General features: G+C 32.8%; 4 protein-coding genes across 4 annotated transcripts; 2 read left to right on the forward strand and 2 right to left on the reverse strand.

Moving 5' to 3' along the window:
* Nucleotides 1-9,470: 9,470 nt before the first annotated feature.
* LOC148202912 (uncharacterized) lies at nucleotides 9,471-10,484 on the forward strand. Its single transcript, XM_088109700.1, has one exon. The coding sequence runs from the start codon at nucleotides 9,471-9,473 to the stop codon at nucleotides 10,482-10,484; it is 1,014 nt and encodes a 337-aa protein (XP_087965826.1).
* Nucleotides 10,485-14,847: 4,363 nt separating this feature from the next.
* LOC124844940 (RING/U-box superfamily protein) lies at nucleotides 14,848-17,472 on the forward strand. Its single transcript, XM_047321957.2, has 2 exons — nucleotides 14,848-15,181; nucleotides 16,216-17,472. Exon 2 carries the CDS (start codon nucleotides 16,361-16,363, stop codon nucleotides 17,144-17,146), a length of 786 nt encoding a protein of 261 aa, XP_047177913.1. The 5' UTR covers nucleotides 14,848-15,181; nucleotides 16,216-16,360; the 3' UTR covers nucleotides 17,147-17,472.
* A 392-nt stretch (nucleotides 17,473-17,864) lies between these two features.
* Nucleotides 17,865-20,646, reverse strand: LOC124844939 (uncharacterized). Its single transcript, XM_047321955.2, has 6 exons — nucleotides 20,510-20,646; nucleotides 19,850-19,941; nucleotides 19,323-19,568; nucleotides 18,916-19,129; nucleotides 18,696-18,777; nucleotides 17,865-18,215 (listed from the first exon to the last, which is right to left on the reverse strand). Exons 1-6 carry the CDS (start codon nucleotides 20,533-20,535, stop codon nucleotides 18,024-18,026), a joined length of 852 nt encoding a protein of 283 aa, XP_047177911.1. The 5' UTR covers nucleotides 20,536-20,646; the 3' UTR covers nucleotides 17,865-18,023.
* An 812-nt stretch (nucleotides 20,647-21,458) lies between these two features.
* On the reverse strand, nucleotides 21,459-24,997 carry LOC124844937 (3'-5' exonuclease-like). The gene is made up of 3 exons (XM_047321954.2): nucleotides 24,875-24,997; nucleotides 23,583-23,646; nucleotides 21,459-22,242 (listed from the first exon to the last, which is right to left on the reverse strand). Exon 3 carries the CDS (start codon nucleotides 22,206-22,208, stop codon nucleotides 21,591-21,593), a length of 618 nt encoding a protein of 205 aa, XP_047177910.1. The 5' UTR covers nucleotides 22,209-22,242; nucleotides 23,583-23,646; nucleotides 24,875-24,997; the 3' UTR covers nucleotides 21,459-21,590.
* Nucleotides 24,998-25,468: the final 471 nt, after the last annotated feature.

Consider the following 25,468-nt stretch of genomic DNA (forward strand, 5'->3'; position numbering starts at 1 on the left):
GCCATTTCCGTTCATTGCACTAGTGTATATATATAAATATATATATATATATATATATATATATATATATATATATTATGATAATAACTGTAACATCCCAAAATTATACAGTCATCAACTATATACTTAGAATAATCACATTAATTAATATGGCAAAACAGTCTTAATAATAATGAAGCAGAAAATTCATAAATGGCCGAACGGCCTTTCATGTATAAAATAACGAGCGTTTACAAAATGAATGAGGACGAACGGTTTACAAAACATGACCGAACGTCCAAATATGTACAGCAACAAAAGAGCGCTCATTCACAGCCGCTCGCTATTCTAACTACACTAAACCGAACGCCTCTACTGTTCTGCCTTCACTTCAACTTCAACTAAGTTTTCTTCAGCAATGATTTCCTCCTCAAGTGTTTGCTCCAAAGATGCATCTCCCTCTGCTCACATCCACACGGATGATCATTGCATTTGACAAGACGGATATACATAGACAAGACAACACAATGGAAATGCAAGGGTAAGCTTATTGAATTTAATTCAAGTCAAACATACAGTTCATACTTATCAATTTCAGCAAGTACTTTCACAACATACACATATAATTCATACATTAATTCCATCCAAAATCCTGATACTAGACCGACCGTCCGGACTGTATGAAACTTGTGTAGCTAAGGCGTCCGTGCACCCAGGTGGGGTAACTGGAATGCTCATCAGTAGCCACCTGAGGTTAGTCTTTTTTTGTCCAAGTTACAGTTATGGACTAGACCTCCTGCCATTCCCACACATGACATACTCATCTCTACCTGAGAACGAGCACTCACGGAATATCAGGATGAACCACCATCTAAGCTTACCACGTTCATACTAACAAATCTCAATTTCCATTCAAGAGTCGTTCCTCCCTGGAACGCTCGTTCAAAAACCATAATCACAATTTCAACTCTTATAGTGTTCGCACATATTAATTCTTCCTCTTAAATACATTTTCATTCTATGTTTCACTTGCATAAAAAGACGAACGTTCACTCCCCTTCATAACGAGGACGAACGTTCAGAGTGAGACCGAGAAAAGACTCCTTTGAATCAGTTAGATTGACTGACTCTAGTACGATCCAAATAATACTTATAAAAATTTTAGTTCAATAACTCTGAACCGAATCCAATGGATAGACATATCTCAAACTTGTTTAGATAAATAAATCGAACACGAGTTAATTCATAAGACAAATCTCTAGTCAATGACCGAGCGCAAAATCAGGTATTTAAAGGAAGTTTGGACGAACATCAATAGAACTATTGGACGAACGCTAATTCAATTTGAACGCTATTACCGCTTGTTGATAATTACAGAAGGAACGAACGTTCGGTAAAGGACCGAACGCTACTTATCATTTACACTGTTGGGACGAGCGTTCGGTATAAGACCGAGCGCCACTTAAGACGTACGTTCTTAGGTTAAGGCTCTTAGCTGAATTCAAATTCATAGAAAATTGGGATTTTTATAAGATGAGATATTTAAAGTTTATGTTTTAATAATTTGAGTAAGAGTTCAAAGGACTATTATAAGGCTTCTCAATTCTCTACCATCACTCGTGATGTTTACGTCTGGCCGAACGCACAACGTAAAGCTATATAAGAGGGCGTTCGTCCTCGAGGATAATCCTTTCCAAATGAAAGGGTTCGACCCATTAAAAGAATTTACTACGAATATCGAACGGTCAAAGACCATTTCGATAACGAACGTGCATTTTCATAGGATTCTCATATTTAAATTCCACATACAGTAATCATATTTTCCAGCAAAACTTTCATGCATTAATTCACTCCTATCATAGTACAATCAAACATTTTCATTGCATCATCTCCTCATACAGTTCATGTTTCCAATAAATCAACCATAGCATATTTCCTAATCAAAATCATATAGTACAATCTGATATCATAATTCATACTCAATACTATTTACATAACATACATTTATCACAGTGCAACATCACGGATCGTTCATACAACACAGCATAACGCAAGAATTAAATTTTATAAGCTCCCCTTACCCGGATTCAGTAGTGAACGTTCTAAGATGAGTGGTTTCTACTCGTCCAAGGTGACTTCTATTCTCAACGTTCCTCTTAAACCCTTCAACTAAAATTTACAAAAGAAAACGAAAGAACTGAGTTCACGCCCATGCATGCAGATGAGTACGGTTTGCAGAAATTCTAGAGACGAGCGTTCAAGTGAAACTTACCAGAACTGGAAATGGTTCGGTTCAAGGTGAAGCTCACGGTGCAGGGAACGTTTCTGTGGTCTCTGAAACGTAATCGGAGAAGAAGAAAGTGAGTTATGGTAGAGAGAAGGTGGAGGTTCTAGAGAGAAGGCAGAGAATCTGGAAATCAAAAGTTTGAGGAAGAAGATGAAGCGTGCAGAGAAATGTGAAGAGTGTTTTTCAGAAAATCAAATCTTTCCCCACACAGGACGATCGTCCAACCGCCTGCTGCCACTTGGAGTCCATTAACGTTTTAGAACGTTCCAAAGTAACACACTTGTCAGCATGCATGCAGTGTGAGGGTGAGTGCGTTTTAATGGGATGGTGTGCGTGTCACGGTGCATTTATGGGAGCACAGTGGTGACTCAGCGAAGTAATTATTGGGGCGTGACAATAACAATTTATATCATACGTTTCATATGTTAATATAATATATATATATATATATTATATATTATATTAACATATGAAACGTATGATATAAATTGTTATTATCATAATATATAATAATATATAATATATATATATATATATATATATATATATATATATATATATATATATATATATATATATCATGTTTTTCTAACTTATATTTCCATAACACTTAATAATATACATACATATATATGTTATGATAACAATTTATATCATACTTTTTATATGTTAATATAATATATATCATACTTTCCTAACTTATATTTTCATAACATTTAATAATATACATATACATATACATATATATATATATATATATTATGATAACAATTTATATCATATATTTTAGTATAATATATATATATATATATATATATATATATATATATATATATAATATTATGATAACAATTTATAGTTTCATATGTTAATATAATATATATATATATATATATATATATATATATATATTTATATATATATATATATCATGTTCTTATTTGGTAAATTACTTTTCTAATTTTCATTATAGTAAATCCAATTGATTATCATAGGATTCAAATATTTTCATAGTCATTATCTTTATATAGATCACTTTAAATTCAACAAAACTTGAAATTGGTAAAGAAAGTTAAAGTCACTTGTGGTAAAAACATTCTTACTCAGTAAAGTTATTATCTTTTCAATACACGAATATATTTTAGTGTGTATTAAAAACTCTATTGTGTCTTGGGAATTAGATCTTCAGGCAAATGGCAGCAAATTGGGAAAGAAAACTTTAGAAGTCAACAAGTCAATCTCATCCCACCGTTGTCATATCTTTCCGTTCATCTTTTAGTTTTTTTAGTTTCTACAGTCAGAAATTAAAGAAAAAAGTTATTACAAACCCTAAAATAATAAAATTTTATTTCCCAATCCTTCCTACAACTGATTCAGGGGCGGTAGTATCCTTAGAGTTCAAAAGGACGGCTTGTTGAGATGAATTGGGACAGTAGTTCGGTACCACTGAAACAGGTTATATAAGTCTGAGGGGAGTATTTTGAACTTTAATAGAATGTAATGGAATGTGAGTAAAGCATTACTTTTTATTTATAATTTGTCTTTAAACTAATATAAGTTCCATAAAAACAAACTTATTTAATATCTAATTGATTGTTTATAATTTATTTATGAATATCTTTAATTAAATATTATTGATTATTTTTTAATTATTTTATTTTTTTATTAATTTTTTTAATTAAATATTTTTAATTATTTATATCTTTAATAAGATATCTTTCTAACTATACATACATATATGTCTAACTATATATATATATATATACGCATTTAAAAACTAATTATATATGCTACCATTCCAATTCGGATTCAAAACCACATTGCACCAAATAAAATCAAACATAATCATCAATAAACCCTTTATTATACATATATAATTCTGATAGCTTAAACTTCAGTCAAAACAATGGGATTCAACCCTTCATAAAGTCTACAGCACAAACTTACCTGCAAGCAGTCCACTTATAAGGGATTCTAGTTATGTTAGCATGGAGGGCTTTCTGAACATCAGGCCTGTTGTCAGACCAATGCCTAAAAGCCTGTGAATAAATAAATTTTTCATAAGCTCGTACGAACAAGATTATATATCATATATACAGAAGAAACAACACCATACGATAAATTCAAAGTCAACTATTTAACCTTACACAAACATTCAAAATTTATTTTCGCAAAAATTTATTTAACCTTACGAAGTCGATTTCTATGAGAAAAATATATTTCTGATTCCCATATTTTTCGCAAACTTTATTTGATTTTTATATTACACATTGATAAATTAATTTTATAAAATTATACCAATTTAGTTATTACCTCAACTTCATGACAATAAAAAATATCACTAAATATACGTATAAAAAATAATAAAATAAAATATTTTCAAAAAATATAAAAATAATTCATCAATTTTAAAGTAGAGAAGACAAAAACACATTTTAGCTTTTTATTATCTGTTGCCCTTAACTTTAAATAACCAACTTATATATATATATATATATATATTATCATTGAATTGTTTATATTAGTATTGAAAATTAAAACATACTTTTATATAATAATTCTTAGGTATGCTTGGGTTTTGTTTTAAATATCTATAATATTACTTTCATTTACATACCTAATAAATTAAATATCATTGTTGAAATTATTTTTGTCATATCTACACTAATTTCCACTGGTACAGACTAGGGATGTCAACGAGTCGGGTCGGACACGGGTAGTGTTTACCCGCAACCCGACCCGTCGGATAAAATCGTACCCGCTACCTGATCCGCTACTCGTTACCCGTCGGATACCCGTTTAAAAAATACCCGCGGGTATTTTAAAATCCACGGGTACCCGTGGATACCCGCAAAAAATTTATTTAATAATTTTAAAAATAAAATTTAAATAAAAATACAAATTAAATTAAATGTAAATTAAAATTTAATTTTAATTAAATTTAAGCTAATAAAATATTATTTTATTTTATTTTTAATTAAATTTAATTAAAAAATATATAAATTATTTATTTTTTAATTTTTTGCGGATAACGGGTACCCGCGGGACGGGTAGTATACTACCCGTACCCGACCCGTATCCGACCCGTACTCGACCCGTTTAGAAGCGGGTATTAAAATACCCGTTACCCGTTACCCGCGGGTAGTAAATATCCGCGGATAATTACTACCTGCCGCGGATTTTACCCGCGGGTGCCCGTGCCCGCGGGTAAAATTGCCATCCCTAGTACAGACAGACCTTCTTTGCCTCAGCCTCTCAACAAAACAAAAATCTTTAAACACAGTAACATAAATTGTTTTTTTAATAAATATAGGACTTATATATATGATATCTTATATTACATAATTGTATGATATTCTATAATTATATAATTCCAAATTTCAAATTTATATAAACTTTAATATTTCATAAGTACCCATCCCAAATCTAGAAAATGTTGTAGTCATGAGAGTCGTTATTTAAAATAAGAAAAGATAATTACTATAGAAGTTAAGGGTAACACAAATGGTTAGAGCAAATTCTTGTAGATTGGTGGTAATGTGTTTAATTCTTGTTGTGTGCATAATATATGTTTATGTCTTTTATTATTTGTTTTATGTGCAACCGTGGTGTGTATTAATATTTATAATAATTTATGTTTGTGTTTGTTTAACTATAATTTTAAGTATTTCTCTTAAGTCTTATCATAGAAAAGCAGAAGATATTGTAAGTACATTTTTGGTGATGAAAGTTATTTTTGGTAGGGGAATGTGAGATTCTAGAAATTTTAATATTATGAAAAAATATACAATGTGGTTAACTATTTAAATAAATGATAAAATAGTTTGTTATTTTTATTTTAATGATTTATTTTATTTTAAAAGATTTTCTAAAAAATGAGATTTGGTGAAAAATTATTCAATTAGAAAAATAATTATTAGGTATTATTATTAGATAATAATAAAAAAATAGAATATATTATTTAGGTTCTTATCCTAATCAATTAAAATAAAAATATTAAGATATAATTAATTAAGTTAAAGATAATTTTATTTTATTATATTATGAAAATAATGGGCTTTTATAAATATTTAGAAAATAAACCCAATTGGGTTATGTATGTCTTCTATTAGATCATTATTAGATATATTAGATAAATATCTTATTTTTATCTTTTATCTTTAGTTAGTTTGTTATTACTCCTTATTAGTATTATGAACTTTGTTCATATTTCTTCTATTATAAATAAAGTGCTCAATGTGTATATTCAATACAATGACAATTAATCTTATACATAGTTGTTACTATATTAAACACCTCCTATTTATATTGTTAAGATAGAAACTTTTGGTCATTAGCAAAAGAGGCAGGAACTTTGAGGATGAGAGTAATAATTTGATCGAGTGAAGGTCTATGAGAGCTTAGGATGTTGTTAAAGGGCATTGTTTATTCTGGGAAAAAGTCTTAGAGGGAAGAGGATGGGTTTGAGTGTCATAGGACTTGAAATGATCGATTCTAATGAATAAGTGGTATGCTAGGGTAAGGAGGGATACACTACGGGTGTTTGTGGTAATGTGATTGTTTATGATGGGAATGTGATTCACTTTATGGATTGGGGATAAATATCTGAATAGGATGGATGTGTGCGGTTATTGTGTATTATCTTGTATTGTTTTCTGTTAGCTCACCCTTGTATTTTGTGGTTGTGGTTTTCACTTCCGATGATCGTTTTTACGAGAACAGATGATGTTATAGATGATGGTGGTGTTGTGTAAAGTGAGGATATGCATGGGAAAATAGTATGAGAATTTTCGAAAATATTTTTGAGAAAGTAATAGAGTTTATGTTTAGATATTTTTAAACATTATAAGTTGTAATTGAATCAATTGTTATTTCCACATGATTTTAATTATTTTCACGATAACTAAATAAAAATTTTTAATTTCACATTATTTCGTGATGGTATCAGTAGTCACTTTTTCTTAACTTAATTAATTACACGTGACATCCTAAAATAGGATGTTACACTATTCCTACAGTAGACCATCCTTCAACTCTCACTACCTAGACTATGACATTCTATGCAAGTTTGTAGCCTAATAAAATAAAAGATAACTTTTAACCAACACATATCCCTACCCAAATACATAACACTAAACTAGGGAAAGACTTCTACTTCTTCCTTAGAAGCCAAGATCCCAAATCATAATATTGAATACTTCTACAATTCCATTCCATTATGTCCCTTTCATGCTAAAAAATCCACTTTTTATTTCACAAATCAACTTTCCCAAAAGAATAACACATTTCAAGATCCCCAAATTACTTTGAAAACTGGTAGTCTCGCTTAGCAAGTTCCTATAGAAAAACCCTAGTGTAGCTAAAAATAGTCTCCCTTAAAGAGTTTAGTACTAGAACCTAAATACAAATTTATTTGCCAAAAAATAATAAACTCGCCCAATGAGACCTCATCTTCTAATTGTTTACGAAACTTAGATTTAATCGTCGCTTAGTGAAAGTCTGTTTTTCCAATGAACAAGCTTTCCCTAACTCTACGAAACTTGAATTCCACTATCACTTAATAAGAGGGGGATCACCTAATGATTATGGATAACACTACCAGTAAATATGCACTTTCACACATTAAATCAAGAACCTTGCATATCAATAACAATTCCCACATACATATCACACATTTCTCACTGAAACAAATTAAACACAAACCAACTTTTTCTAAACTTGAACTTAATCATAAATATCCAAGTACATCCACTTGTGAAAACAAAATTCAAGATTACTCAAAATTAAAGTTAAATCCCCTTACCTATGTTAAACAACTTTTGCTCTCAAAGGTGCCCCATAGAGCCCTATTCAAACAAAAAGACCTAATTTGACATCAAGAACCCTAATTAGAGGCCTGAGCATATAATCTAGACCATAGAGCAACATAAATTCATCAAGAGCTCATTTGAGCCACATGTATTAGCCTAAAGCCCACATGCAACTCAAAGAATGAAAATACCTCTAAAGGGGAAAAAAGAACGTACTCTTTTAACTCTTTGATCGAATGAATGCGTAGAACTCCTCACTATGATTGATTATACGATTCTTGATCTTCAAAAATATGAATATAAGATTAAGAACTTAGAGAGTAGACAAAGAGACGCTTAAGAGGAGTTTTGAGAGATAATAACTTTATAATAATGAAGTGGTTAATAGAAAATATTTTTTTATAGTTTAAACTTTTTAATATTAAAATAGTATAGTGACATTATTTTAAAACTACTACTAACCTATAAGCTCTTCTCTAGGTTTTTACAATAAATCCTCCCTTTTTTTACTATGCTTAGATATATTTCGATTCTTCAACTCGAGTATACCATTGCAAAAATTAATGATAAAATAGCGTATAAAATTAATGACTTATGTTGAAATAAACAAAAACAGAAAAACAGATTCAGTGTATCTCTGCTACTATAAAAGCAAATTAAAAACAGAATATACACAATGATGTTTACTCAGTACCTGGTTGAGTGTATTCTCTCTGTTTTTTTCTCTCTACTCTGATCATCATCTTCATCTTTGATTTCTGTGTGTGAGAAAACCCTTGCTCCTTCATTCTCTCGGAGCTCTCTCTCTTTCTAGAAACCTCTCACACTTGACTTCTCTCTCTTGCTACGAAAGATTAGGTGTCTTAATCCTAATCTGAAAACAGGTGCTTTTTCTCGGTTTTACCCTTTCATTAAGTGATTTCTCTCTTTTGCCCTTATCACTAATATGGTATCAAGAGCATAGGTGCTTGTGGTTCCTGGTGTGTACAGTGGGTGTGTGATTGGTGACTGGAATTGTGTGTATCCAGAAGTGGAGAAAGAAGGTTTCTTTGGGTGTGGGTAAATCAAAGAAATTGCAAGAAGCTAGCAAGAAAGTGATGGCAGGTACTGGAGGAATACAGGGGCCATTGCCTGTATTTGATGGGAAATTATTTGATGACTGGCGCATCAAGATGCAAGCCATCTTTGGTTTTCAAGATGTGTCAGAAGTGATAGAAGATGGGCTACCAGATTTGGGTGAAAGAGCTACTGAAGAGGAGAAAAGAAGTTAAAAACTCCAGCTGAAATTGGACAGCAAGGCCAGGTTTTTGCTGTATCAATGTGTAAGCCCAAAGATTTTTAACAAGATTTCTAAGGCTACTACTGCTAAGGAAGTGTGGGACATTCTAGTGAAGATGTATGGTGATGGAGACAAAAACAAGAAAGTGAAATTACAGGCACTGAGGAGGCAGTTTGAGGTTCTGATCATGGATGAGGGTGAAACTGTGGCAGAATATTTTGATAAAGTTCAAGAACTGGTGAATAAAATGAGAGCATGCAAGGATGCAATTTCAGATGAGTACATTGTTGACAAAATCCTAAGAACTCTAACCCCCAGATTTGATCATGTGGTAGTGGCTATTGAAGAAGCCCGTAATCTGGAGTCTATGGAGATTGAGGAGTTGCTGCACTCATTAGAAGCTCATGAGTATCGCATCAATGAGCGCAAACAGTGCCAAGAACAGGCCCTACAGGCCAGATCTCAGTTTAAAGGGAAAAAGGGGTTCAAGAAATGGAGTAAGGGCAGCAAGAAAGGTAAAGATTCACAGGAACATCAAGGGGAAGATTCCAGTGAATCTGTACCAGTGAAAAACCAGAAAGCTGGAGGAGATTGGAAGTTTGACAAGAAGAAAGTGAAATGCTATAATTGTCAAAAACTTGGGCATTATGCAAAAGAATGCTGGAAATGGGAAGGTGCTAAAAACAAACCCAAGAAGAGGGCTAATCTGGCCCAGGAGGATGAGTCAGATTCAGAGGCTGTGATGTTGATGGCCAACACTGGAGAGGAACAACCAGAGAGCACAACATGGTACTTGGATTCTGGTTGTTCTACCCATATGACAGGGAGGAAGGACTGGTTTGTGAGGCTGCAGGGAGCTGTACAGGGGAAGATCCGGTTTGCAGATGACAGAAGTCTGACTGCAGAAGGGTCTGGGAGAGTTGTTCTGAGAGATGCAGAGGGGAAAGAAGTGATAATTGAAGAAGTACTGTATGTACCAGGACTGAAAACGAATCTGCTAAGCTTGGGACAGCTGTTACAAAAGGGATATGTGATGAAAATGGAGAACAATTGTCTCAGCATTTTCAATCAACATAAGAAGATGATTGTGCAGGCTCAGCTGTCACAAACAGGACCTTTCGTGTGGTAATGAGTGCAGTAAAACATTAATGTTTTACTGCAACAGAAAATAAAGAGGAATGGCTATGGCATCTCAGATTTGGACACCTAAATTTTAGGGATTTATCAATGTTAAGTCAGAAAAATATGGTGAGTGGCTTGCCTAAGGTGGAAATTCCAGAAACAATTTGCAAGGAGTGTGTCCAATGCAAGCAGACCAGGGGCAGTTTTCAGAAGATCTTACCCCAGAAGTCAACAGAAAAATTAGGGGTGGTGTATTGAGATGTGTGTGGCCCTATACAAGTAGAAACACCTGGAGGCAGCAGGTATTTTCTACTGTTTATTGATGACTGGACCAGGAGATGTTGGGTCTATCTAATCAGGAGAAAGGGGGAGGTGCTGCAGACATTTAAAAATTTCAAATGTCTAGTTGAGAGGCAGTGTGAGAAAAAGATTAAGGTGTTGCGGACAGATGGATGAGGAGAATATACCTCCACTGAATTCAAAGAGTTGTGTGAAAAGGAAGGGATAGTGCATGAAGTTACCCCTCCTTATACACCACAGCACAATGGGACAGCAGAGAGGAAGAACAGAACCATACTAAATATGGTTAGATGCATGCTGAAGAGTAAAAAGCTGCCTAATTTTCTGTGGGGAGAGGCTGTGTTGACAGCCACATATATTCTTAATCTGTCTCCAACAAAGAGACTGAATGGGTTGACACCTGAGGAAGCATGGATATGGGTGAAACCAGATGTTAAGCATCTAAAATTTTTTGGCTCTATAAGCATGTACCTGACCAGTTGAGAAAGAAGCTGGATGACAAGGGAGTGCCACTGATTTTGGTAGGGTACAATGCCACTGGAGGTTACAAACTATATAATCCTATAGGAGGAACAATTTGTATCAGTAGAGATGTTGTAGTGGATGAGGCTAGAGTATGGCAGTGGGAAACAGGTGAGCAGGAATCATCAACCATTAATCTGGAAGATGCTACTGCTGGAGAGGAAACAGTGGAGACAGAGAAGGAGAGAAGAGATGACAACAGTAGAAGGTCATCAAGAGTTACACAACTGCCAGCACATCTAAGAGACTATGACTTATCCTATGAGGCAACACTCACATCAGAAGGCAACTTTGTTCACTTTGCTTTAATAGCAGAAGCTGAACCAGTTGAATTTGATGAAGCTGTAAAAGATGAAAGGTGGTATAAGGCAATGCAGGAAGAGATTGACTCTATAGAGAGGAATTAGACCTGGGAGTTGGTTGATCTGCCCTCTAACAAGAGGCCCATAACATTAAAGTGGGTTTATAAGTCAAAAATAAACCCACAAGGTGTTGTTGTAAGGCACAAGGCAAGGTTGGTTGCTAAGGGTTTTCTACAAAAGGCTGGAGTTGATTATGGTGAAGTATTTGCTTCTGTGGCCAGGGTGAAGTATTTGCTCCTGTGGCCAGGGTAGAGACAATCAGGTTGGTGGTGTCTCTAGCTACTAAATTTCACTGGTCCTTACACCAATTGGATGTGAAGTCAGCCTTTCTAAATGGAAGGCTGGAAGAGGAAGTATATGTTGTACAGCCACTGAGATTTGAGGTTAAAGGGCAGCAGGACAAGGTGTACAGGCTGAGAAAGGCTCTTTATGGGCTTAAACAGGCTCCAAGAGCTTGGAATCAGAGAATTGATGGGTTCATGAGCAGCATTGGCTTTGAGAAGTGTGTTTCAGAACACGGGCTGTATGTGAAGAGCTGCCAACACAGTGGCAGACAAGAGAAACTAATAGTATGCCTATGTGTTGATGACCTATTAGTCACTGGGAGCTGTGAGGAGCTGATTTCAGAATTCAAACTTCAAATGTTGAGTGAATTCGAAATGAGTGACTTGGGAAAGCTCAGCTATTTCCTTGGAATAGAATTTACTGAGACTGAGAATGGAATTATGATGCACCAGTCCAGATATGTTCTAGATCTACTAAAGAGGTTTGAAATGGTTGACTGTAATGCTGCTAATACCCCAGCTGAAGTGGGGTTGAGACTTGAGAAGGAGCCAGATGAAGAAGCTGTAGATCCAACAGCTTACAGAAGTATTGTTGGAAGTTTGAGATACCTCTGTAACACAAGGCCTGACTTGAGTTACAGTGTTGGAGTGGTGAGTAGATACATGGAATGCCCCAGAATGTCACACTTGAATGCTGTCAAACGCATTCTAAGATACTTGCAAGGCACTCACTCATATGGAATATTATTGGGAAGAGGAGAGACTGGTGAAGAAGTGCAAATCACTTCTTACTCAGATGCAGATTGGTGTGGTGATAAGGAAGACAGGAAAAGCACGACTGGTTATATTTTCTTCATGGGAGGAACACCAATCTCCTGGAGTTCAAGAAAGGAACCAGTGGTTGCCTTGTCATCATGTGAGGCAGAATACATAGCTGCCTGTGAAGCTACTTGTCAAGCAACTTGGCTGGGATTCCTATTAGAAGGGTTGAAAGTTGAGCTAACTGGAAGAGTGAGGCTACTTGTTGACAACAAGTCAGCCATAGATCTTGCTAAGCATCCTGCATCTCACGGCAGGAGCAAGCACATTGAGACTCGTTTTCACTACATCAGAGAACAGGTCAGTAGTGGGAGACTGGATGTTGTACACTGCAGATCCGAAGACCAACTAGCAGATATACTCACCAAAGCGCTCAAAGGTGAACGATTTCAGTTACTCAGGAAGCAGATTGGAATGGTGCGAGCTGAGATCAGTGATGATCGCACCAGAAGGAGGGCGAAAACCTAGGGTTTCTGCCGGAGAGGAGGAGATCGACCTAGGAAGAGCTTTCTCCGACTCTAATCGGAGGAAAGTGCTTGTATACTAAGGAGGAAGTGTTTGTACCGATTAAAATCGGTCCAGAAGGTCCAGAATCGAAAGGGAAGAAATTTCACCGATTCAATCGGTGAAAAGAGTGTTTTTTCTTCAGAAAATCGTGGTTTTTTGTTCGATTAAAAGTTTTTGTTTAGGAGGAGTGTTAGAAATAAACAAAAACAGAAAAACAGATTCAGTGTATCTCTGCTACTATAAAAGCAAATTAAAAATACAATATACACAATGATGTTTACTCAGTACCTGGTTGAGTGTATTCTCTCTGTTTTTTTCTCTCTACTCTGATCATCATCTTCATCTCTGATTTCTGTGTGTGAGAAAACCCTTGCTCCTTCATTCTCTCGGAGCTCTCTCTCTTTCTAGAAACCTCTCACACTTGACTTCTCTCTCTTGCTACGAAAGATTAGGTGTCTTAATCCTAATTTGAAAACAGGTGCTTTTTCTCGGTTTTACCCTTTAAGTGATTTCTCTCTTTTGCCCTTATCACTAATATTCACTTATACTTATTTTTAGCTTTTAAGCTTAGGACTTGAATATCGAACCAATCCAAAAGATATTAAGATCTCGATATACTAAAAATTGTACCTAAAATATATTTAAAGTTGAATACATAACTAAAGATCCTGTATATTTTTGTACCTCAAACAACTTATGTATACCTATATATATTAATCTAATATATTCTAACAAATTCTAGGTAATTAAATATATTACTTACCCTTATTCATGAGTTTAAAAACCTTACAAATACAAGAACTTATTATATGGAATGGAGTATTTATTCAATTATCTTATTCACTATTATAATCATATATTTTATATGTTTTTTAAAATTCTTATTAACTTTAATCATATATTTTATATATATTTTTAAAACTCTTACAAACTTGAATGTCGAAAATTTTTCTACAAGTAATTTTTATCTGTTTTCATTACCAACTCAATCATCAATCCTTGAAAGTATAAACTCAACTTTCCAATATTATATATTTTTCTAGTTTGAAGGACCATGTTCCTTTTCGATTAAATACACAGTACAATGGAACTATAAAAAATAATGTGAAATATTATTTTACTTTAAATAAATTTCACACTACCACACCCTTTTTAATTTTTGTCACTCTTCATTTTTAATGTATTAACAAATTGATTTAGTTATTTTATAAATTATATTTTATTGTTAAAGTCAATTAAAACTTTTCTTATAACAGATCAGTCTTAAATTTTTAAAAATATATATTAGAAATACTCTCATTCATTAATAAGAATTTTGTTCACGTACATCCGAAAATTTCTAGTCACTTTAGAATGAAAACAAAAGTAATCTGTGTGTTCTTTTCTCCTTTAATCCATGTAAACTTATTTTAGAAGGCAAACTATTGAAAAGTGGTATTTTAACCAGCTATCGTAGAAATTTTCGTTGAATAAGGATTCTCTTCGTACAAATATACACTTTTGTTTTTTCTTTTAAAGTTATAAATATTAATATCTAACAATAATAATCTTATAATATAAGTTCATATAAATCCGTTGATAACGCAGAATTGACCGGTGTCCCGGTCTGGAATTCTGTTCCTTGCCGATTCAGTTACAACAAAAATGGCAACGCCAACCTAATTTTCCAACGAAAACTTCCAAAACCTCATTTCACGACGTCGTTTTGCTCTCTCCTTCTCCTCCTCTATATTAATTTCACCTGCTTCGAGTTTCTCCCTCAGTCTCGTGCAGTTGGAAACAACACAAGAGAGGGAGAAAGAGAAACCCCGATCTTCCTCTTTCCATCTCTGCTCTTTCTTCGGCCCTTTCTAGATTCGTTGCATTTCATCACTCCTATCGAAATCCTTAAAAGCGAAATCGCGTTAACGGTGAGACTTTTTATATTTTCCCTTTCACCATGTGAATTTCAGCTCCCATGCTAATTCTTAAAAATACCAAGGTGGTGTGAGTTTGTTTTGTTAAGTTTAAATTTGTTTTTGAATCTCGAGATGTTTTGGAAATTTTCGATAGATCTTATGATTGGGATTGGGTTTTGTTATTATTGGGATTGAGTTTTGTTTTCATACTGTGCTAACAGCTTTGTCGTTGGGAACTTTGAATTTAGATTTGTCTTTGTTCAGTTCAAAACGGCTGATTTATCATGGATTCATGGTGATTGTGTTCGTCTGTTCCTTTGATTTGAAAACAGCGCTTGAGCTGTGCGATGCGAGAACTTAATGTGTGGCTTTTCAGTTTTTGACATTTTCGTTAGAGTAATGCTGGGGGTTTTGAATTCCAGTCGTGGTTTGACTATGGTGGGGGAAATCGTAGATATTAGCGGCCAATGGGGTCCCGTAATCGCATTGGGGTCGTCAGACACTTGAAGACCCTCATGTTTTGACCAGGATCACAGCATGAACCGTTTTTTAAAACTTAGGATTCACTGTGCTGCTTCGTCGAGTAAAAGGTTGTTTTTCCAATGTAGGTAGTATAACCTATCGTCAAAATTTTGGTACTTTTACATTGTGGAAAATTGTCGACCAACATGGCGGATGTGGCCGTGGAGAGTCCGACGGCCTTGACATTGCCTCCGAGACTGGTCGTGGACCTTTTTCCCATGTTTTTTCCTTAGCAGTTATAATTTGTTGCTAATGATGTCTGCACATTAGAACTAAGTAAAAATTTTAGGGTGTTCAATTTTCACAAAGAATCTTGTGGTCTACTTATGATTCTATTGGTTTTGGATGTCAGACTATGCTAGATAGATTGGTTGAGTTAGAAATGCTGTTAAAAATTTTGGTATTACACTGATGGCTGATAGTAATTGGTAATTATGATAATTTTTCTTTCTGCACTTAATTCTTGAGATAGAACTGATTGTATTAAAGAAGCCATGCAATGATTTAGAGCTTTTGTTTTTCAGGGTTTGATTGAGATGAAACTTGACGGGGCTCCCTAGCAACAGGGAAAGAGAAAATGCTGAGACTCATGTTCATGAGAAAGTGCTTCTGTTTCTGACAGTGGCTTCAATGATTACTGCTGTTGCATCGTAAATTTGTTCATCTATCATGATGTGGAGTTTTGCATCTAATGCCCTTACAAGCCTTAGAACGAAAAGATGCTCCAAGCAGTTCAGTGAAACTAATGCAGAATGCTCAGATGATGAGGTCTGCTCTAATTCCAGCAGAGACGAAGGGCTGGAATGTCCAATATGCTGGGAATCATTCAACATAGTTGAGAATGTGCCCTATGTCTTATGGTGTGGCCACACCCTCTGTAAAAATTGTGTCTTAGGACTGCAATGGGCTGTGGTGAATTTTCCTACTCAGCAAATCAGGATCCCGTTCTTCATTTCTTGTCCATGGTGCCATTTGTTATCATTCCGGATCATTTACAATGGAAATCTTAAATATCCTTGCAAGAACTTCTTCCTGCTTTGGATGGTTGAGAGTCTGAATGGGGATCGGCATAAGCTTGTTTCCTCATCTGGGGACACTCAACCAATTTGGTCTCCCAAGTGCAACCTTCTGGGAAGTCAAGTTAGTACTTGTAACCAAAGAAGGGCCTCAATGAGTCCATATTCTAGACAGGTGGGATCTGACCGTGATGTTGGTGCCAGTGGAGACACACACTACTTTTCTCTTCACAAATCTCTGGATTTCTTTCTTCGCTTTACATCCAAGTTCCCATTGATCGTTATTTTTCTGCTGATTGCCCTTTTTGCGGTTCCTGGCAGTGTTGTTATTTTAATCCTTTACTTACTACTCACTATTCTTTTTGCCGTACCATCATTCCTCGTGTTGTACTTTGCATACCCTACGATCCAGAGGCTGATAAGAGAAATTACATCTTAGGATGTATCCTTCAGCAGACTGTTACATCTTCAGCAAATTCACAATATATTTTTGGGTTGATTGTTGTTCTCTGGTAATTTCTTTCTCTGTTAGTTTTAGGTTGTCATAATGGTTCACATCTTTTGTAATTTTTGTGCAATCCTCATGTCAACTATATGTTGAAAATCTGGGGAGGAATTTTATTTTTTGGCAGTTGTATTTTTATTCTTAATTCCCTTTTTTTCTTTTTCCGAAGTGCGTAATTATTGCTTCGTACAAAGAACAAGGTTCACTTGCCAAAAAGTTCATGTATCGAATGAGTGGTGAAGCGATTATATGTTGAAAAATGTTTCGTGCAATATCTATAATTCTAGGCTTGATTTGGACCCGAACTTAAATGGCATTTATGTTTTGCCCGTTCATTACATGTTTTAAAAGTTGCCAGATTCTTCACTCTGTTTTTGTAGGAAAATGTTTTTCTAATTGAAAGAGGTGAGTTTTAATATATTTGCATACGTAGACACTTTGTTATACAATAGTGCTGTATGATAACTGGGTTACATTGATTAAACAATTAAACACTTTAGTTTCAAAATATGATCAGTCATTTTATAGGTTAATTCGCCATTTCGTGAAAATAAGTTGACACTCAAACCAGGGTAATGATTTTTCTTTAGCAAAACTAAAATCTAAGCAAGAAAAACTATAAAAATAGTTTAGACAGGCAGAAGCTTGTGTATCTGTTTAACTGTTCAGTTTTTCATTTTCCAAATTTTATAGGAACTTGCATTGTTTCAAAGTTTCAAGTGAGGACTAAGAGCTATAGATACAACTGTAAAACATATATTTAGATCTCCGTTAGTTCCCCAAACCTTGTGATAATACACAATTGGTGATATCAGAAGCAGAAGCAAATGGCTGGCATTTTGCCTGTTGATCGAATTACATTTGCCTTTGCTTTCGCTTTGTTTACTTCATTCTTCCGGCTTTCTTCTGTCCTGGTTCTCGCCCGTTCTGCAATGTTGTCTATAGATGTAATCTTATTTTGAAAATCCTCTAAAGCTCTCATCTTTCGTTTTGCATGTACTCTCTGCAGTTTCACAAGATCGTGATTAGGAATGACAGATTTTATGGCTTAAAATTGTATTACTTCAAGTACTTTTGAGCCGTGTTTCACATTGAGCCGTTGTCCAAATTATAACGTCAGATGTATTATATGCTTTGTTTTAGAACTAATGCAGTTAAATTTGTACATAGCAGCATCATCTATTTATATGCTTGAACTCTGTAAAGTTAACGAATGAGACTCGAATCTATAAAGTTAGACCAAATACTTAATCTGTCTGGCTGTGGACGAATTGAACGGCTTAATGAAATTTGATCAGAGGCCAGCATAAATGGTCGAATAAATTGTTTCCTTTAAAAGTTTATATGTCCACACTATTCACCAAACAATTTGAAGCACGATATATAAAACTCTTAAAATGTGTATGGCACAATAGAATCTTCCAAAACTTAATTGAGTCTAATTTAAGTTAGGTATAAGGTATAAAGAATGTCTGAGTGAAACCTCTTCTTCATATAGCTTGTGTTTGGCTTTGATCTTCTTCTTGTTTTCCCATGAATCTATCCTCTCTCTCAACTTGTCGTACCTGACAATTTCCTAAATATCATTATAAAACTGCACGTAATGCAAGGATCAAGCATGGTAGCATTTATTCAAATTCTGATGGAGCTGCTTTTTTGGTAGAAATTCAGTGTAATATGAACCCCCACATCCAAAAAATTACCTTTGTCTGATATCTTGAAGCTCGGTTCTCTCCCATTCATCTGCTTTTGTGTGTCTTTCGAAAGATTCGCCAAGAGTTGTCTGTCTTCCAAGATCATGCTTTGTTGAAGTCTCAGGCTTTTTATCAATGAATGTTGAAGTCTTTTTCATTGATGGTGCAGGGATAATTGCCTCTTCTGGCTTCTTACCTTGGTCATCTTTTAATCTAAATGAACCTGAGCATGATTCAGATAAAGTGAAATCTCAACAAAGGTGTACATCAACAAAAGTTTTATGCTATAAAGTGAAATCTGCTTCATGAGTTGTACAAAGTCATTTGATCCAGTTAAAGAATAAATCTTAAGAAATATTATGGGCCATGAAAACCCTTCAAAAGGGTAGACATTATTCATAAGTGGAGTTCTTTACCTGACAATCTCTTGGAGGCACTACTAAGTAGGGGAATTGGAGGTTTTGTGCCATTCACCCTGCTTTTGGTCTTTTCCAACAAGGCCTTCGGGCTTTCTTTCTTCTCTTCAGAGACATCTAGCAAATTAATTGCAAAGGCTGCAGCAGCTACTGCAGCAGCATGGTCCATGTCTCTGGACTCATGATCACCGCTTCTTTTCCTTGCAAACTGTTTCTGGAACCAATTCTGGCCACCCCTGTTTTCTCCTGAAATTATTTGTAACTCATTGATTTTAAGCCAAAAACTGACAGAAAGACATCATTTTCTTCATTCATATTTTCAATCTTTGGTCAAATGGATATCCAACTCTTTCTACTCTTATTCTTTTAGTTCCTATTTATGGTTTCAGGTTTACTACAGCATAGCACAATCTTTCAGCTCCTTCCTTTTTACCTCTTCACCAATACCCTCTTTCTTTCCAAATATGATCTCAATATACAGATGATAAAGACCTAGAGGAGAAAGAAATATTTGTTTGAAACATTACCTTTGAAAGAGCGAGTTTTTTGTATTGGTATTTTCGGATCCTTGGTGCCACCTAGACCAGATTTGCTCTCCTCTGCACCAGTAAATGGCACCCTAACAAAAGTGTTCATGCAAACAGATAACAATTATGAACACTTTATCGTTGTTTTATACAATATGTGAAGGCATGCAATTACTATCAGCAAGAAGGGAGACTGAAAATGAGAAGGAAAGAAATTTGATTTATAATGATGATCCGTAGAGAGTATTATATGGCCTGGATCACTCCTTGTTCGTGGTATGACATGTGTCAATTCATAATATATAAACGGGTGTAAACTTCATTTTACAAAATGGTTTTGTAAGATTGAGTTAGAATTAAAAAATTACTTCTTAACAACATAATCGACCTTTAACTTACGGGAAAACATTAATAAAATTTGACTCTGTTACGTAAAAATTGTTTGGAATTGTGGTAGACTTGGACAACTAGTAATTTCTTAGTAATCAGATACCTAACCTCAAATGACTCATGTTCAATTTATTGTAAACTAGACTTGACAACATAGCTAATGCAATTATGCTTTCATAGTCACAGGGTAAATACTTAAACAGAAGTCTATATATTTAGTGGTATGAAATACTGAAACATGTTTGACAGTAAAAATTTAGAAGTACTAACCTCATTTGATTCAAAAAATTGTCCATTCTAGTACAAATTCTGTTATCTGGCTTCCCTTCTATGAGTAAGGTGCCGTGTCATCCATTTGCCACAGGTAGGTGCTTTCTGAAATATATAGAAGAAACCTTGGAAAGAAAACTTTTAGGTTTGTCTTGGAGTGCCATTTGGAGGAGCACAAGCAAGGTCAGATATGCTTTGCATGTGAAACCTGGTTTGGAACTCAAGTGCCTTGTGGGGGAAGACAGGTATTCTTTTCTTTTTGGAGAATTGCCTGTCACTGTAACCTGTAGGTTCTATTTGACATTCTCCATCCACCATATCCATATTCTTTTGGTAAGAAGACTTTCAATATAGGGATTCATTTAATAAAGGGAAATAACATTAAGATGACCTTAATCCATGCATAAGAAATTAATACTAGTCAAACTAATATCTGTAAGATAATAAGTTTACGAGTCTTCCTTATGGGTCAAACTTTTCTATCTTCAATCAATATGAAACTTAGGCTTAACTTTAATTTTCCATCATATTGCCCGTAATGACATTACCTTAAAAGGAAATCACATTGTAATTTTAACGTTTTCATAATCTGGATCTGTTCTTTATAGAAAGAAGACACTTGCCTAGATTTGATTTTGCTCCTTTCTTCAGACAAATATAAGAATTAGAAATAAGATGAGATAAAAAGCGTTGATGTCTCTCGTTTGAAAATATAATTTTCAGATGTTAATACACTTTCTAATCACATGAGAATCTTTTTTATACCCTTCGTTATATGGTTGGAGTATACACTGAAAACAATACATCAAAAACATTAGTAAGAATAAAATGTAGTTGTATTTGTGTCTTAACCCATGCAAATTTAATAGAATAAACCACCTCGTCGAAACAACCTGGCCGAGGGATTCAATGACAAAAGACAATATAAAAAAACATTAGTTACAAATTTATTTATAACTTCATAAAAACTAACAGGTTCACAAGAAGAGTTAAACTATGTCGAAAACTTATAGAAATGATACATAAATAAAGATCATATATCTCCAACAAAAAGGAGTAAATAAATGAATTAACATGAATGTTAATCTGATAACACCATTTTTCCAATCTTGAAAGAGGCATAAGCATCAATGCATGCATATTTGACCTGAACTTCAGTCAATTCTTTAGCTTTCCAATCACTGGTAACCACAGCTTTTGACTTCTCCATCTCAAGACCCACCAACTCCTTCGCCAGATATTTCAGTGACCCAGAAGAGATTTTTTCAGGCCATCTTTTCTTTGCCAACATAACCAAATCTGTCCCTTTATTGCATTCCAATCCATAGTTCTTCTTAAGCATACTAATGTCATTCATCACTCCAACCCCAACGAACACAAAGGAAGCATCCATCATAAAGCTCTGGAGAGAAGGAGGAATATTCTTCATGAAGAACAATTGAACGATCAAACACCTATCTTCAACGCAAAGTTGCAAAATTGCAACTTTCATGGTAGCCTTCTTGGTGGAAGCCTTCGGAACATGCATCCATTCAGTGTCAAGACCAACAACTTTTTGTTTGAGAGCATATGTTGATGAAAGCCATTGTTCAACGATGTTTTCTTCGTTAGTAACTATGGTTTCAATTCTTGTTCCATCGCACCATATTTCATGCCTCCTGGTTGATGGTTCCACCATGTTTCTGTCATTCAGAGTCATCTTCAATTTCAAACTTTTTTTCTTCAATTATGCACTGCAATTCTAGTTTCAACAATATAAGCAAAGAGAGTACATATGTTTCTGGACACTAAGAGAAACTCAGTTAGTTTATCTTTTCATACAACTAAAAAGCCAATAACAAATAAATTAATCGTCCGATCATATTAAAAAGTCAATAACAAATAAATTAATGGTCCAATCATATTAATACTGTGTAAATTACTTGAAAGACGTGTATATTTGCATTTTATTTTAATTATGTCGTCTTTTATGTATATATTACCATTATTTGAAAATAAGATATTAATTTATTATTTATTGTATATTGTATTAAAGATATAATGTAAGAAAATTATTATATAGAATCAAATAATCAAAATATAAGGGAAACAATTATTCTTTTTTAATATACTAATCTTCTCATTACCTGTTAGTTACTATTATTTGTCTTCTTCTTATTCCTACGATTCTTTTAGTTTTTTTTTTTTAATTTGTCATTCATTGTAAATTTTATGTAATTAATTTTAAATATTATTAAAAGTAAAATAAAACATAATTATTTATGTACATTAAATGCGATAATTACTTATGATAATATATAATTCCATTATATATATGATAGAAAAGATTTACAAGAAAACTGTATTCAGAATTTAATTACCATTATTAAGTTGATATTTCTTGATTGTATTTAAGGGTGAATTAAAATTTCAAATTAGAAAAAGTAACAAAAAAATTAAAATGTTGAAATATTTAAAAAAAATTAAAAAATCATAAATCTATTGGCGTGATAAAAGTATCATTTTGTTTAATGGCATCTTATAAATTAATATCACATTAATGAATTATCTAAACATATATAAAGAGATCCTCTTTTCATGTTTATATTTATTTTCATTCTTACTCTTTAAATAATATTTTTTAAACTAAAATAATTATTTTATTGATTTCACTTTTTAAATTATTTCTTTAAATTTAACAGTTTTTTTTTTAAATTGAACCGTCTTTTAATTATAAAACTATTTTTTTCAAAATAAATAAAAATAATTTACAATAAAGTAATAACAATTATTTATATTTAATTTTATAATTATAATGATAAAAATAATAATAATAATAATAATATAATTTTATTGTTTTTTATTATCTTAAAAAAATAACACATGTGTTTTTAAGTAGTTTTTATTAATGAAAATTAATATCACATACCATGAAGAGTGGGTTTATATATATTTGCAATATTCAGAGAATAAAAAAACTAAAATAGAAAATTTCAATGATTAAACAGCCTGATTAATAATAAAACAATTGTGAGCTCATAGTAAGAATGTGGAGAGATTAAAGGATATATGGATGGAGAATTGAAAAGCATACCTCTATGTAATTTGAATCTTTGATAATTTGATGAGGTGAAGATTATGAAAGTAAGATTTCCTGACTTTTAAAAGAAGTAAGAAAGAAAAATATAATGTGTGAGTGAATTGAGTGTGTGAAATAAAAAAAAAATGGAAGTAAAGCAAATATATAGCTTAACTTTTTTCAAGAAATTGAAGTTATTTCCAATCAATCATTCTTTTGTATCAATATATCTCTTAACAATATTATCATATATCACTATTGCAAGTGTTGTGAGATTTAGTTTTTTTTGGCATATTGATATTTTTTCGATAGTAATTTAAATATGTTTTTAATCAATAAATTTATACATAAAAATAAAATTTGTTCATATTTCAAAATTTTAAAATAATTTAATTCTCAAAATTAGAATTAAATAAATAAAATGTTTTTAACCTATAATATAGGTTGAGTTATATTATATAAATTAAATTTTAAAAGTGTAAACAAAAATGTGCGAAAGTTTAAAACATAAATAAATTTCAATTTTACATTTAAGTTTAGCATTAAAAATATATTAAATAATATTATATATTTTTCTTTATTATTTCTCTTTATTATTGTTCTTTATTAAATAATATTACATATTTTTCTTTATTATTATTATTATTTTATTAAAATTATAAAAGAAAGCTAAATATGAAGATAAAAGGATAAAAAAGAAAAAAATGTATTCACATACACATTACCTTAAATAAAATTCATAAAAAGATGAAAATAAGGTTTGAAATTAAAACATTTTAAGAAATAAAATAATTTTTACTAAGTCATAATACATTTTTAATTGTTCGAAACAAAACTAAATTAAAAAGTAACAAATAGCTATTTTAGTCTTCTAAGATCAATTAGAGCACAGATCAATTCTATCTGAAACAGACAGCCTAGTCAAAGAATTTGAAACAACTAAAACATAATATGAGTAATTTAAATTTTGAATAAACATGATCAAATCATAATAATTAACTAAAAATTTTGACTATAAGTGTGAAAGTGGTCAATGGTGTTGATTTGGTACATAAAACTACTTGTAGATTCTTAACTATTAATTCTAAAATTTCTAAAAACAGTATTACAAAATATGGAAATATTATTAATAATGAAGGTCTCAACGAATTTCAAAACTCATTGAAGACCTCAACGATTTTCAGAACTCGTTGAAGGTCTCAACCATTTTTCTCTTCACCAATTTTTCCAGATCAATGCATAGACCAAACCAACATCATTAAAACTCTATAACTATGCAAATGTAAACAAAAAACGTAAATAAATACCTTAGCTTTACTTTGAAAAAGTGTCCATGGTGAAAAGGGTGTTGTGCTAGTATGTGGTGCTATGAAACTTGTGGTAGTGGAGTGGCACGAAAAGAAGAACAAAAATGAAGAAGAACAAAGGCGGCTAGGTTAGACAAAGAATAAGAAGAGAAAAAGTGAGGAGGGTTTTAAAGTAAAAAGTTAACAAAGTTAACAAAGAATTACCTAAGTTAAAAACCCATTTTACCTATTCCCATAATTTGTGTCTCTGTCAAATTAATTCTAAGTCCTGCTTTTATTAAAAACTCCTCATATGACATTAATGGTTTCTTGGAGCAAAGATAATTTGCTGAAGAAAAATCCCAAATTTCGACCTTGTTTCATGGACGAACATAACGGATTTATCCGTTAATAAATTAAATCAATAATACATTGTCAACCAATATATTTATTAATAAAACATATACATCCATCAGCAATTTCAAAATTATTAACATAACTTTTTGTCGATAAATATAAAACACGTCTCTATTGAAAAACATTTACAAACGAATCTTATGCCATCGATAAATATATATTAGTAAAACGTGTTTTTCCTATAATATCTTTTATTAT

The sequence above is a fragment of the Vigna umbellata genome, chromosome 3 (genome assembly GCF_029865625.1).
Source record: "Vigna umbellata cultivar VRB3 chromosome 3, Vumbellata_1.0, whole genome shotgun sequence".
NCBI classification, from domain to species: Eukaryota; Viridiplantae; Streptophyta; class Magnoliopsida; order Fabales; family Fabaceae; genus Vigna; species Vigna umbellata.

Bases quoted from the DNA above. Each gene is read 5' to 3' on its own strand.
- LOC148202912 (XM_088109700.1), top strand. From the start codon at position 9,471: ATGTATGGTGATGGAGACAAAAACAAGAAAGTGAAATTACAGGCACTG.
- LOC124844940 (XM_047321957.2), top strand. From the start codon at position 16,361: ATGATGTGGAGTTTTGCATCTAATGCCCTTACAAGCCTTAGAACGAAA.
- LOC124844939 (XM_047321955.2), bottom strand. From the start codon at position 20,535: ATGGACAATTTTTTGAATCAAATGAG. The intron at 19,569-19,849 runs GTAATGTTTCAA...AAATAATTTCAG, and splicing joins AAAAACTCGCTCTTTCAAAG to GAGAAAACAGGGGTGGCCAG. The intron at 19,130-19,322 runs GTAAAGAACTCC...AATCATGCTCAG, and splicing joins TGCCTCCAAGAGATTGTCAG to GTTCATTTAGATTAAAAGAT.
- LOC124844937 (XM_047321954.2), bottom strand. From the start codon at position 22,208: ATGACTCTGAATGACAGAAACATGGTGGAACCATCAACCAGGAGGCAT.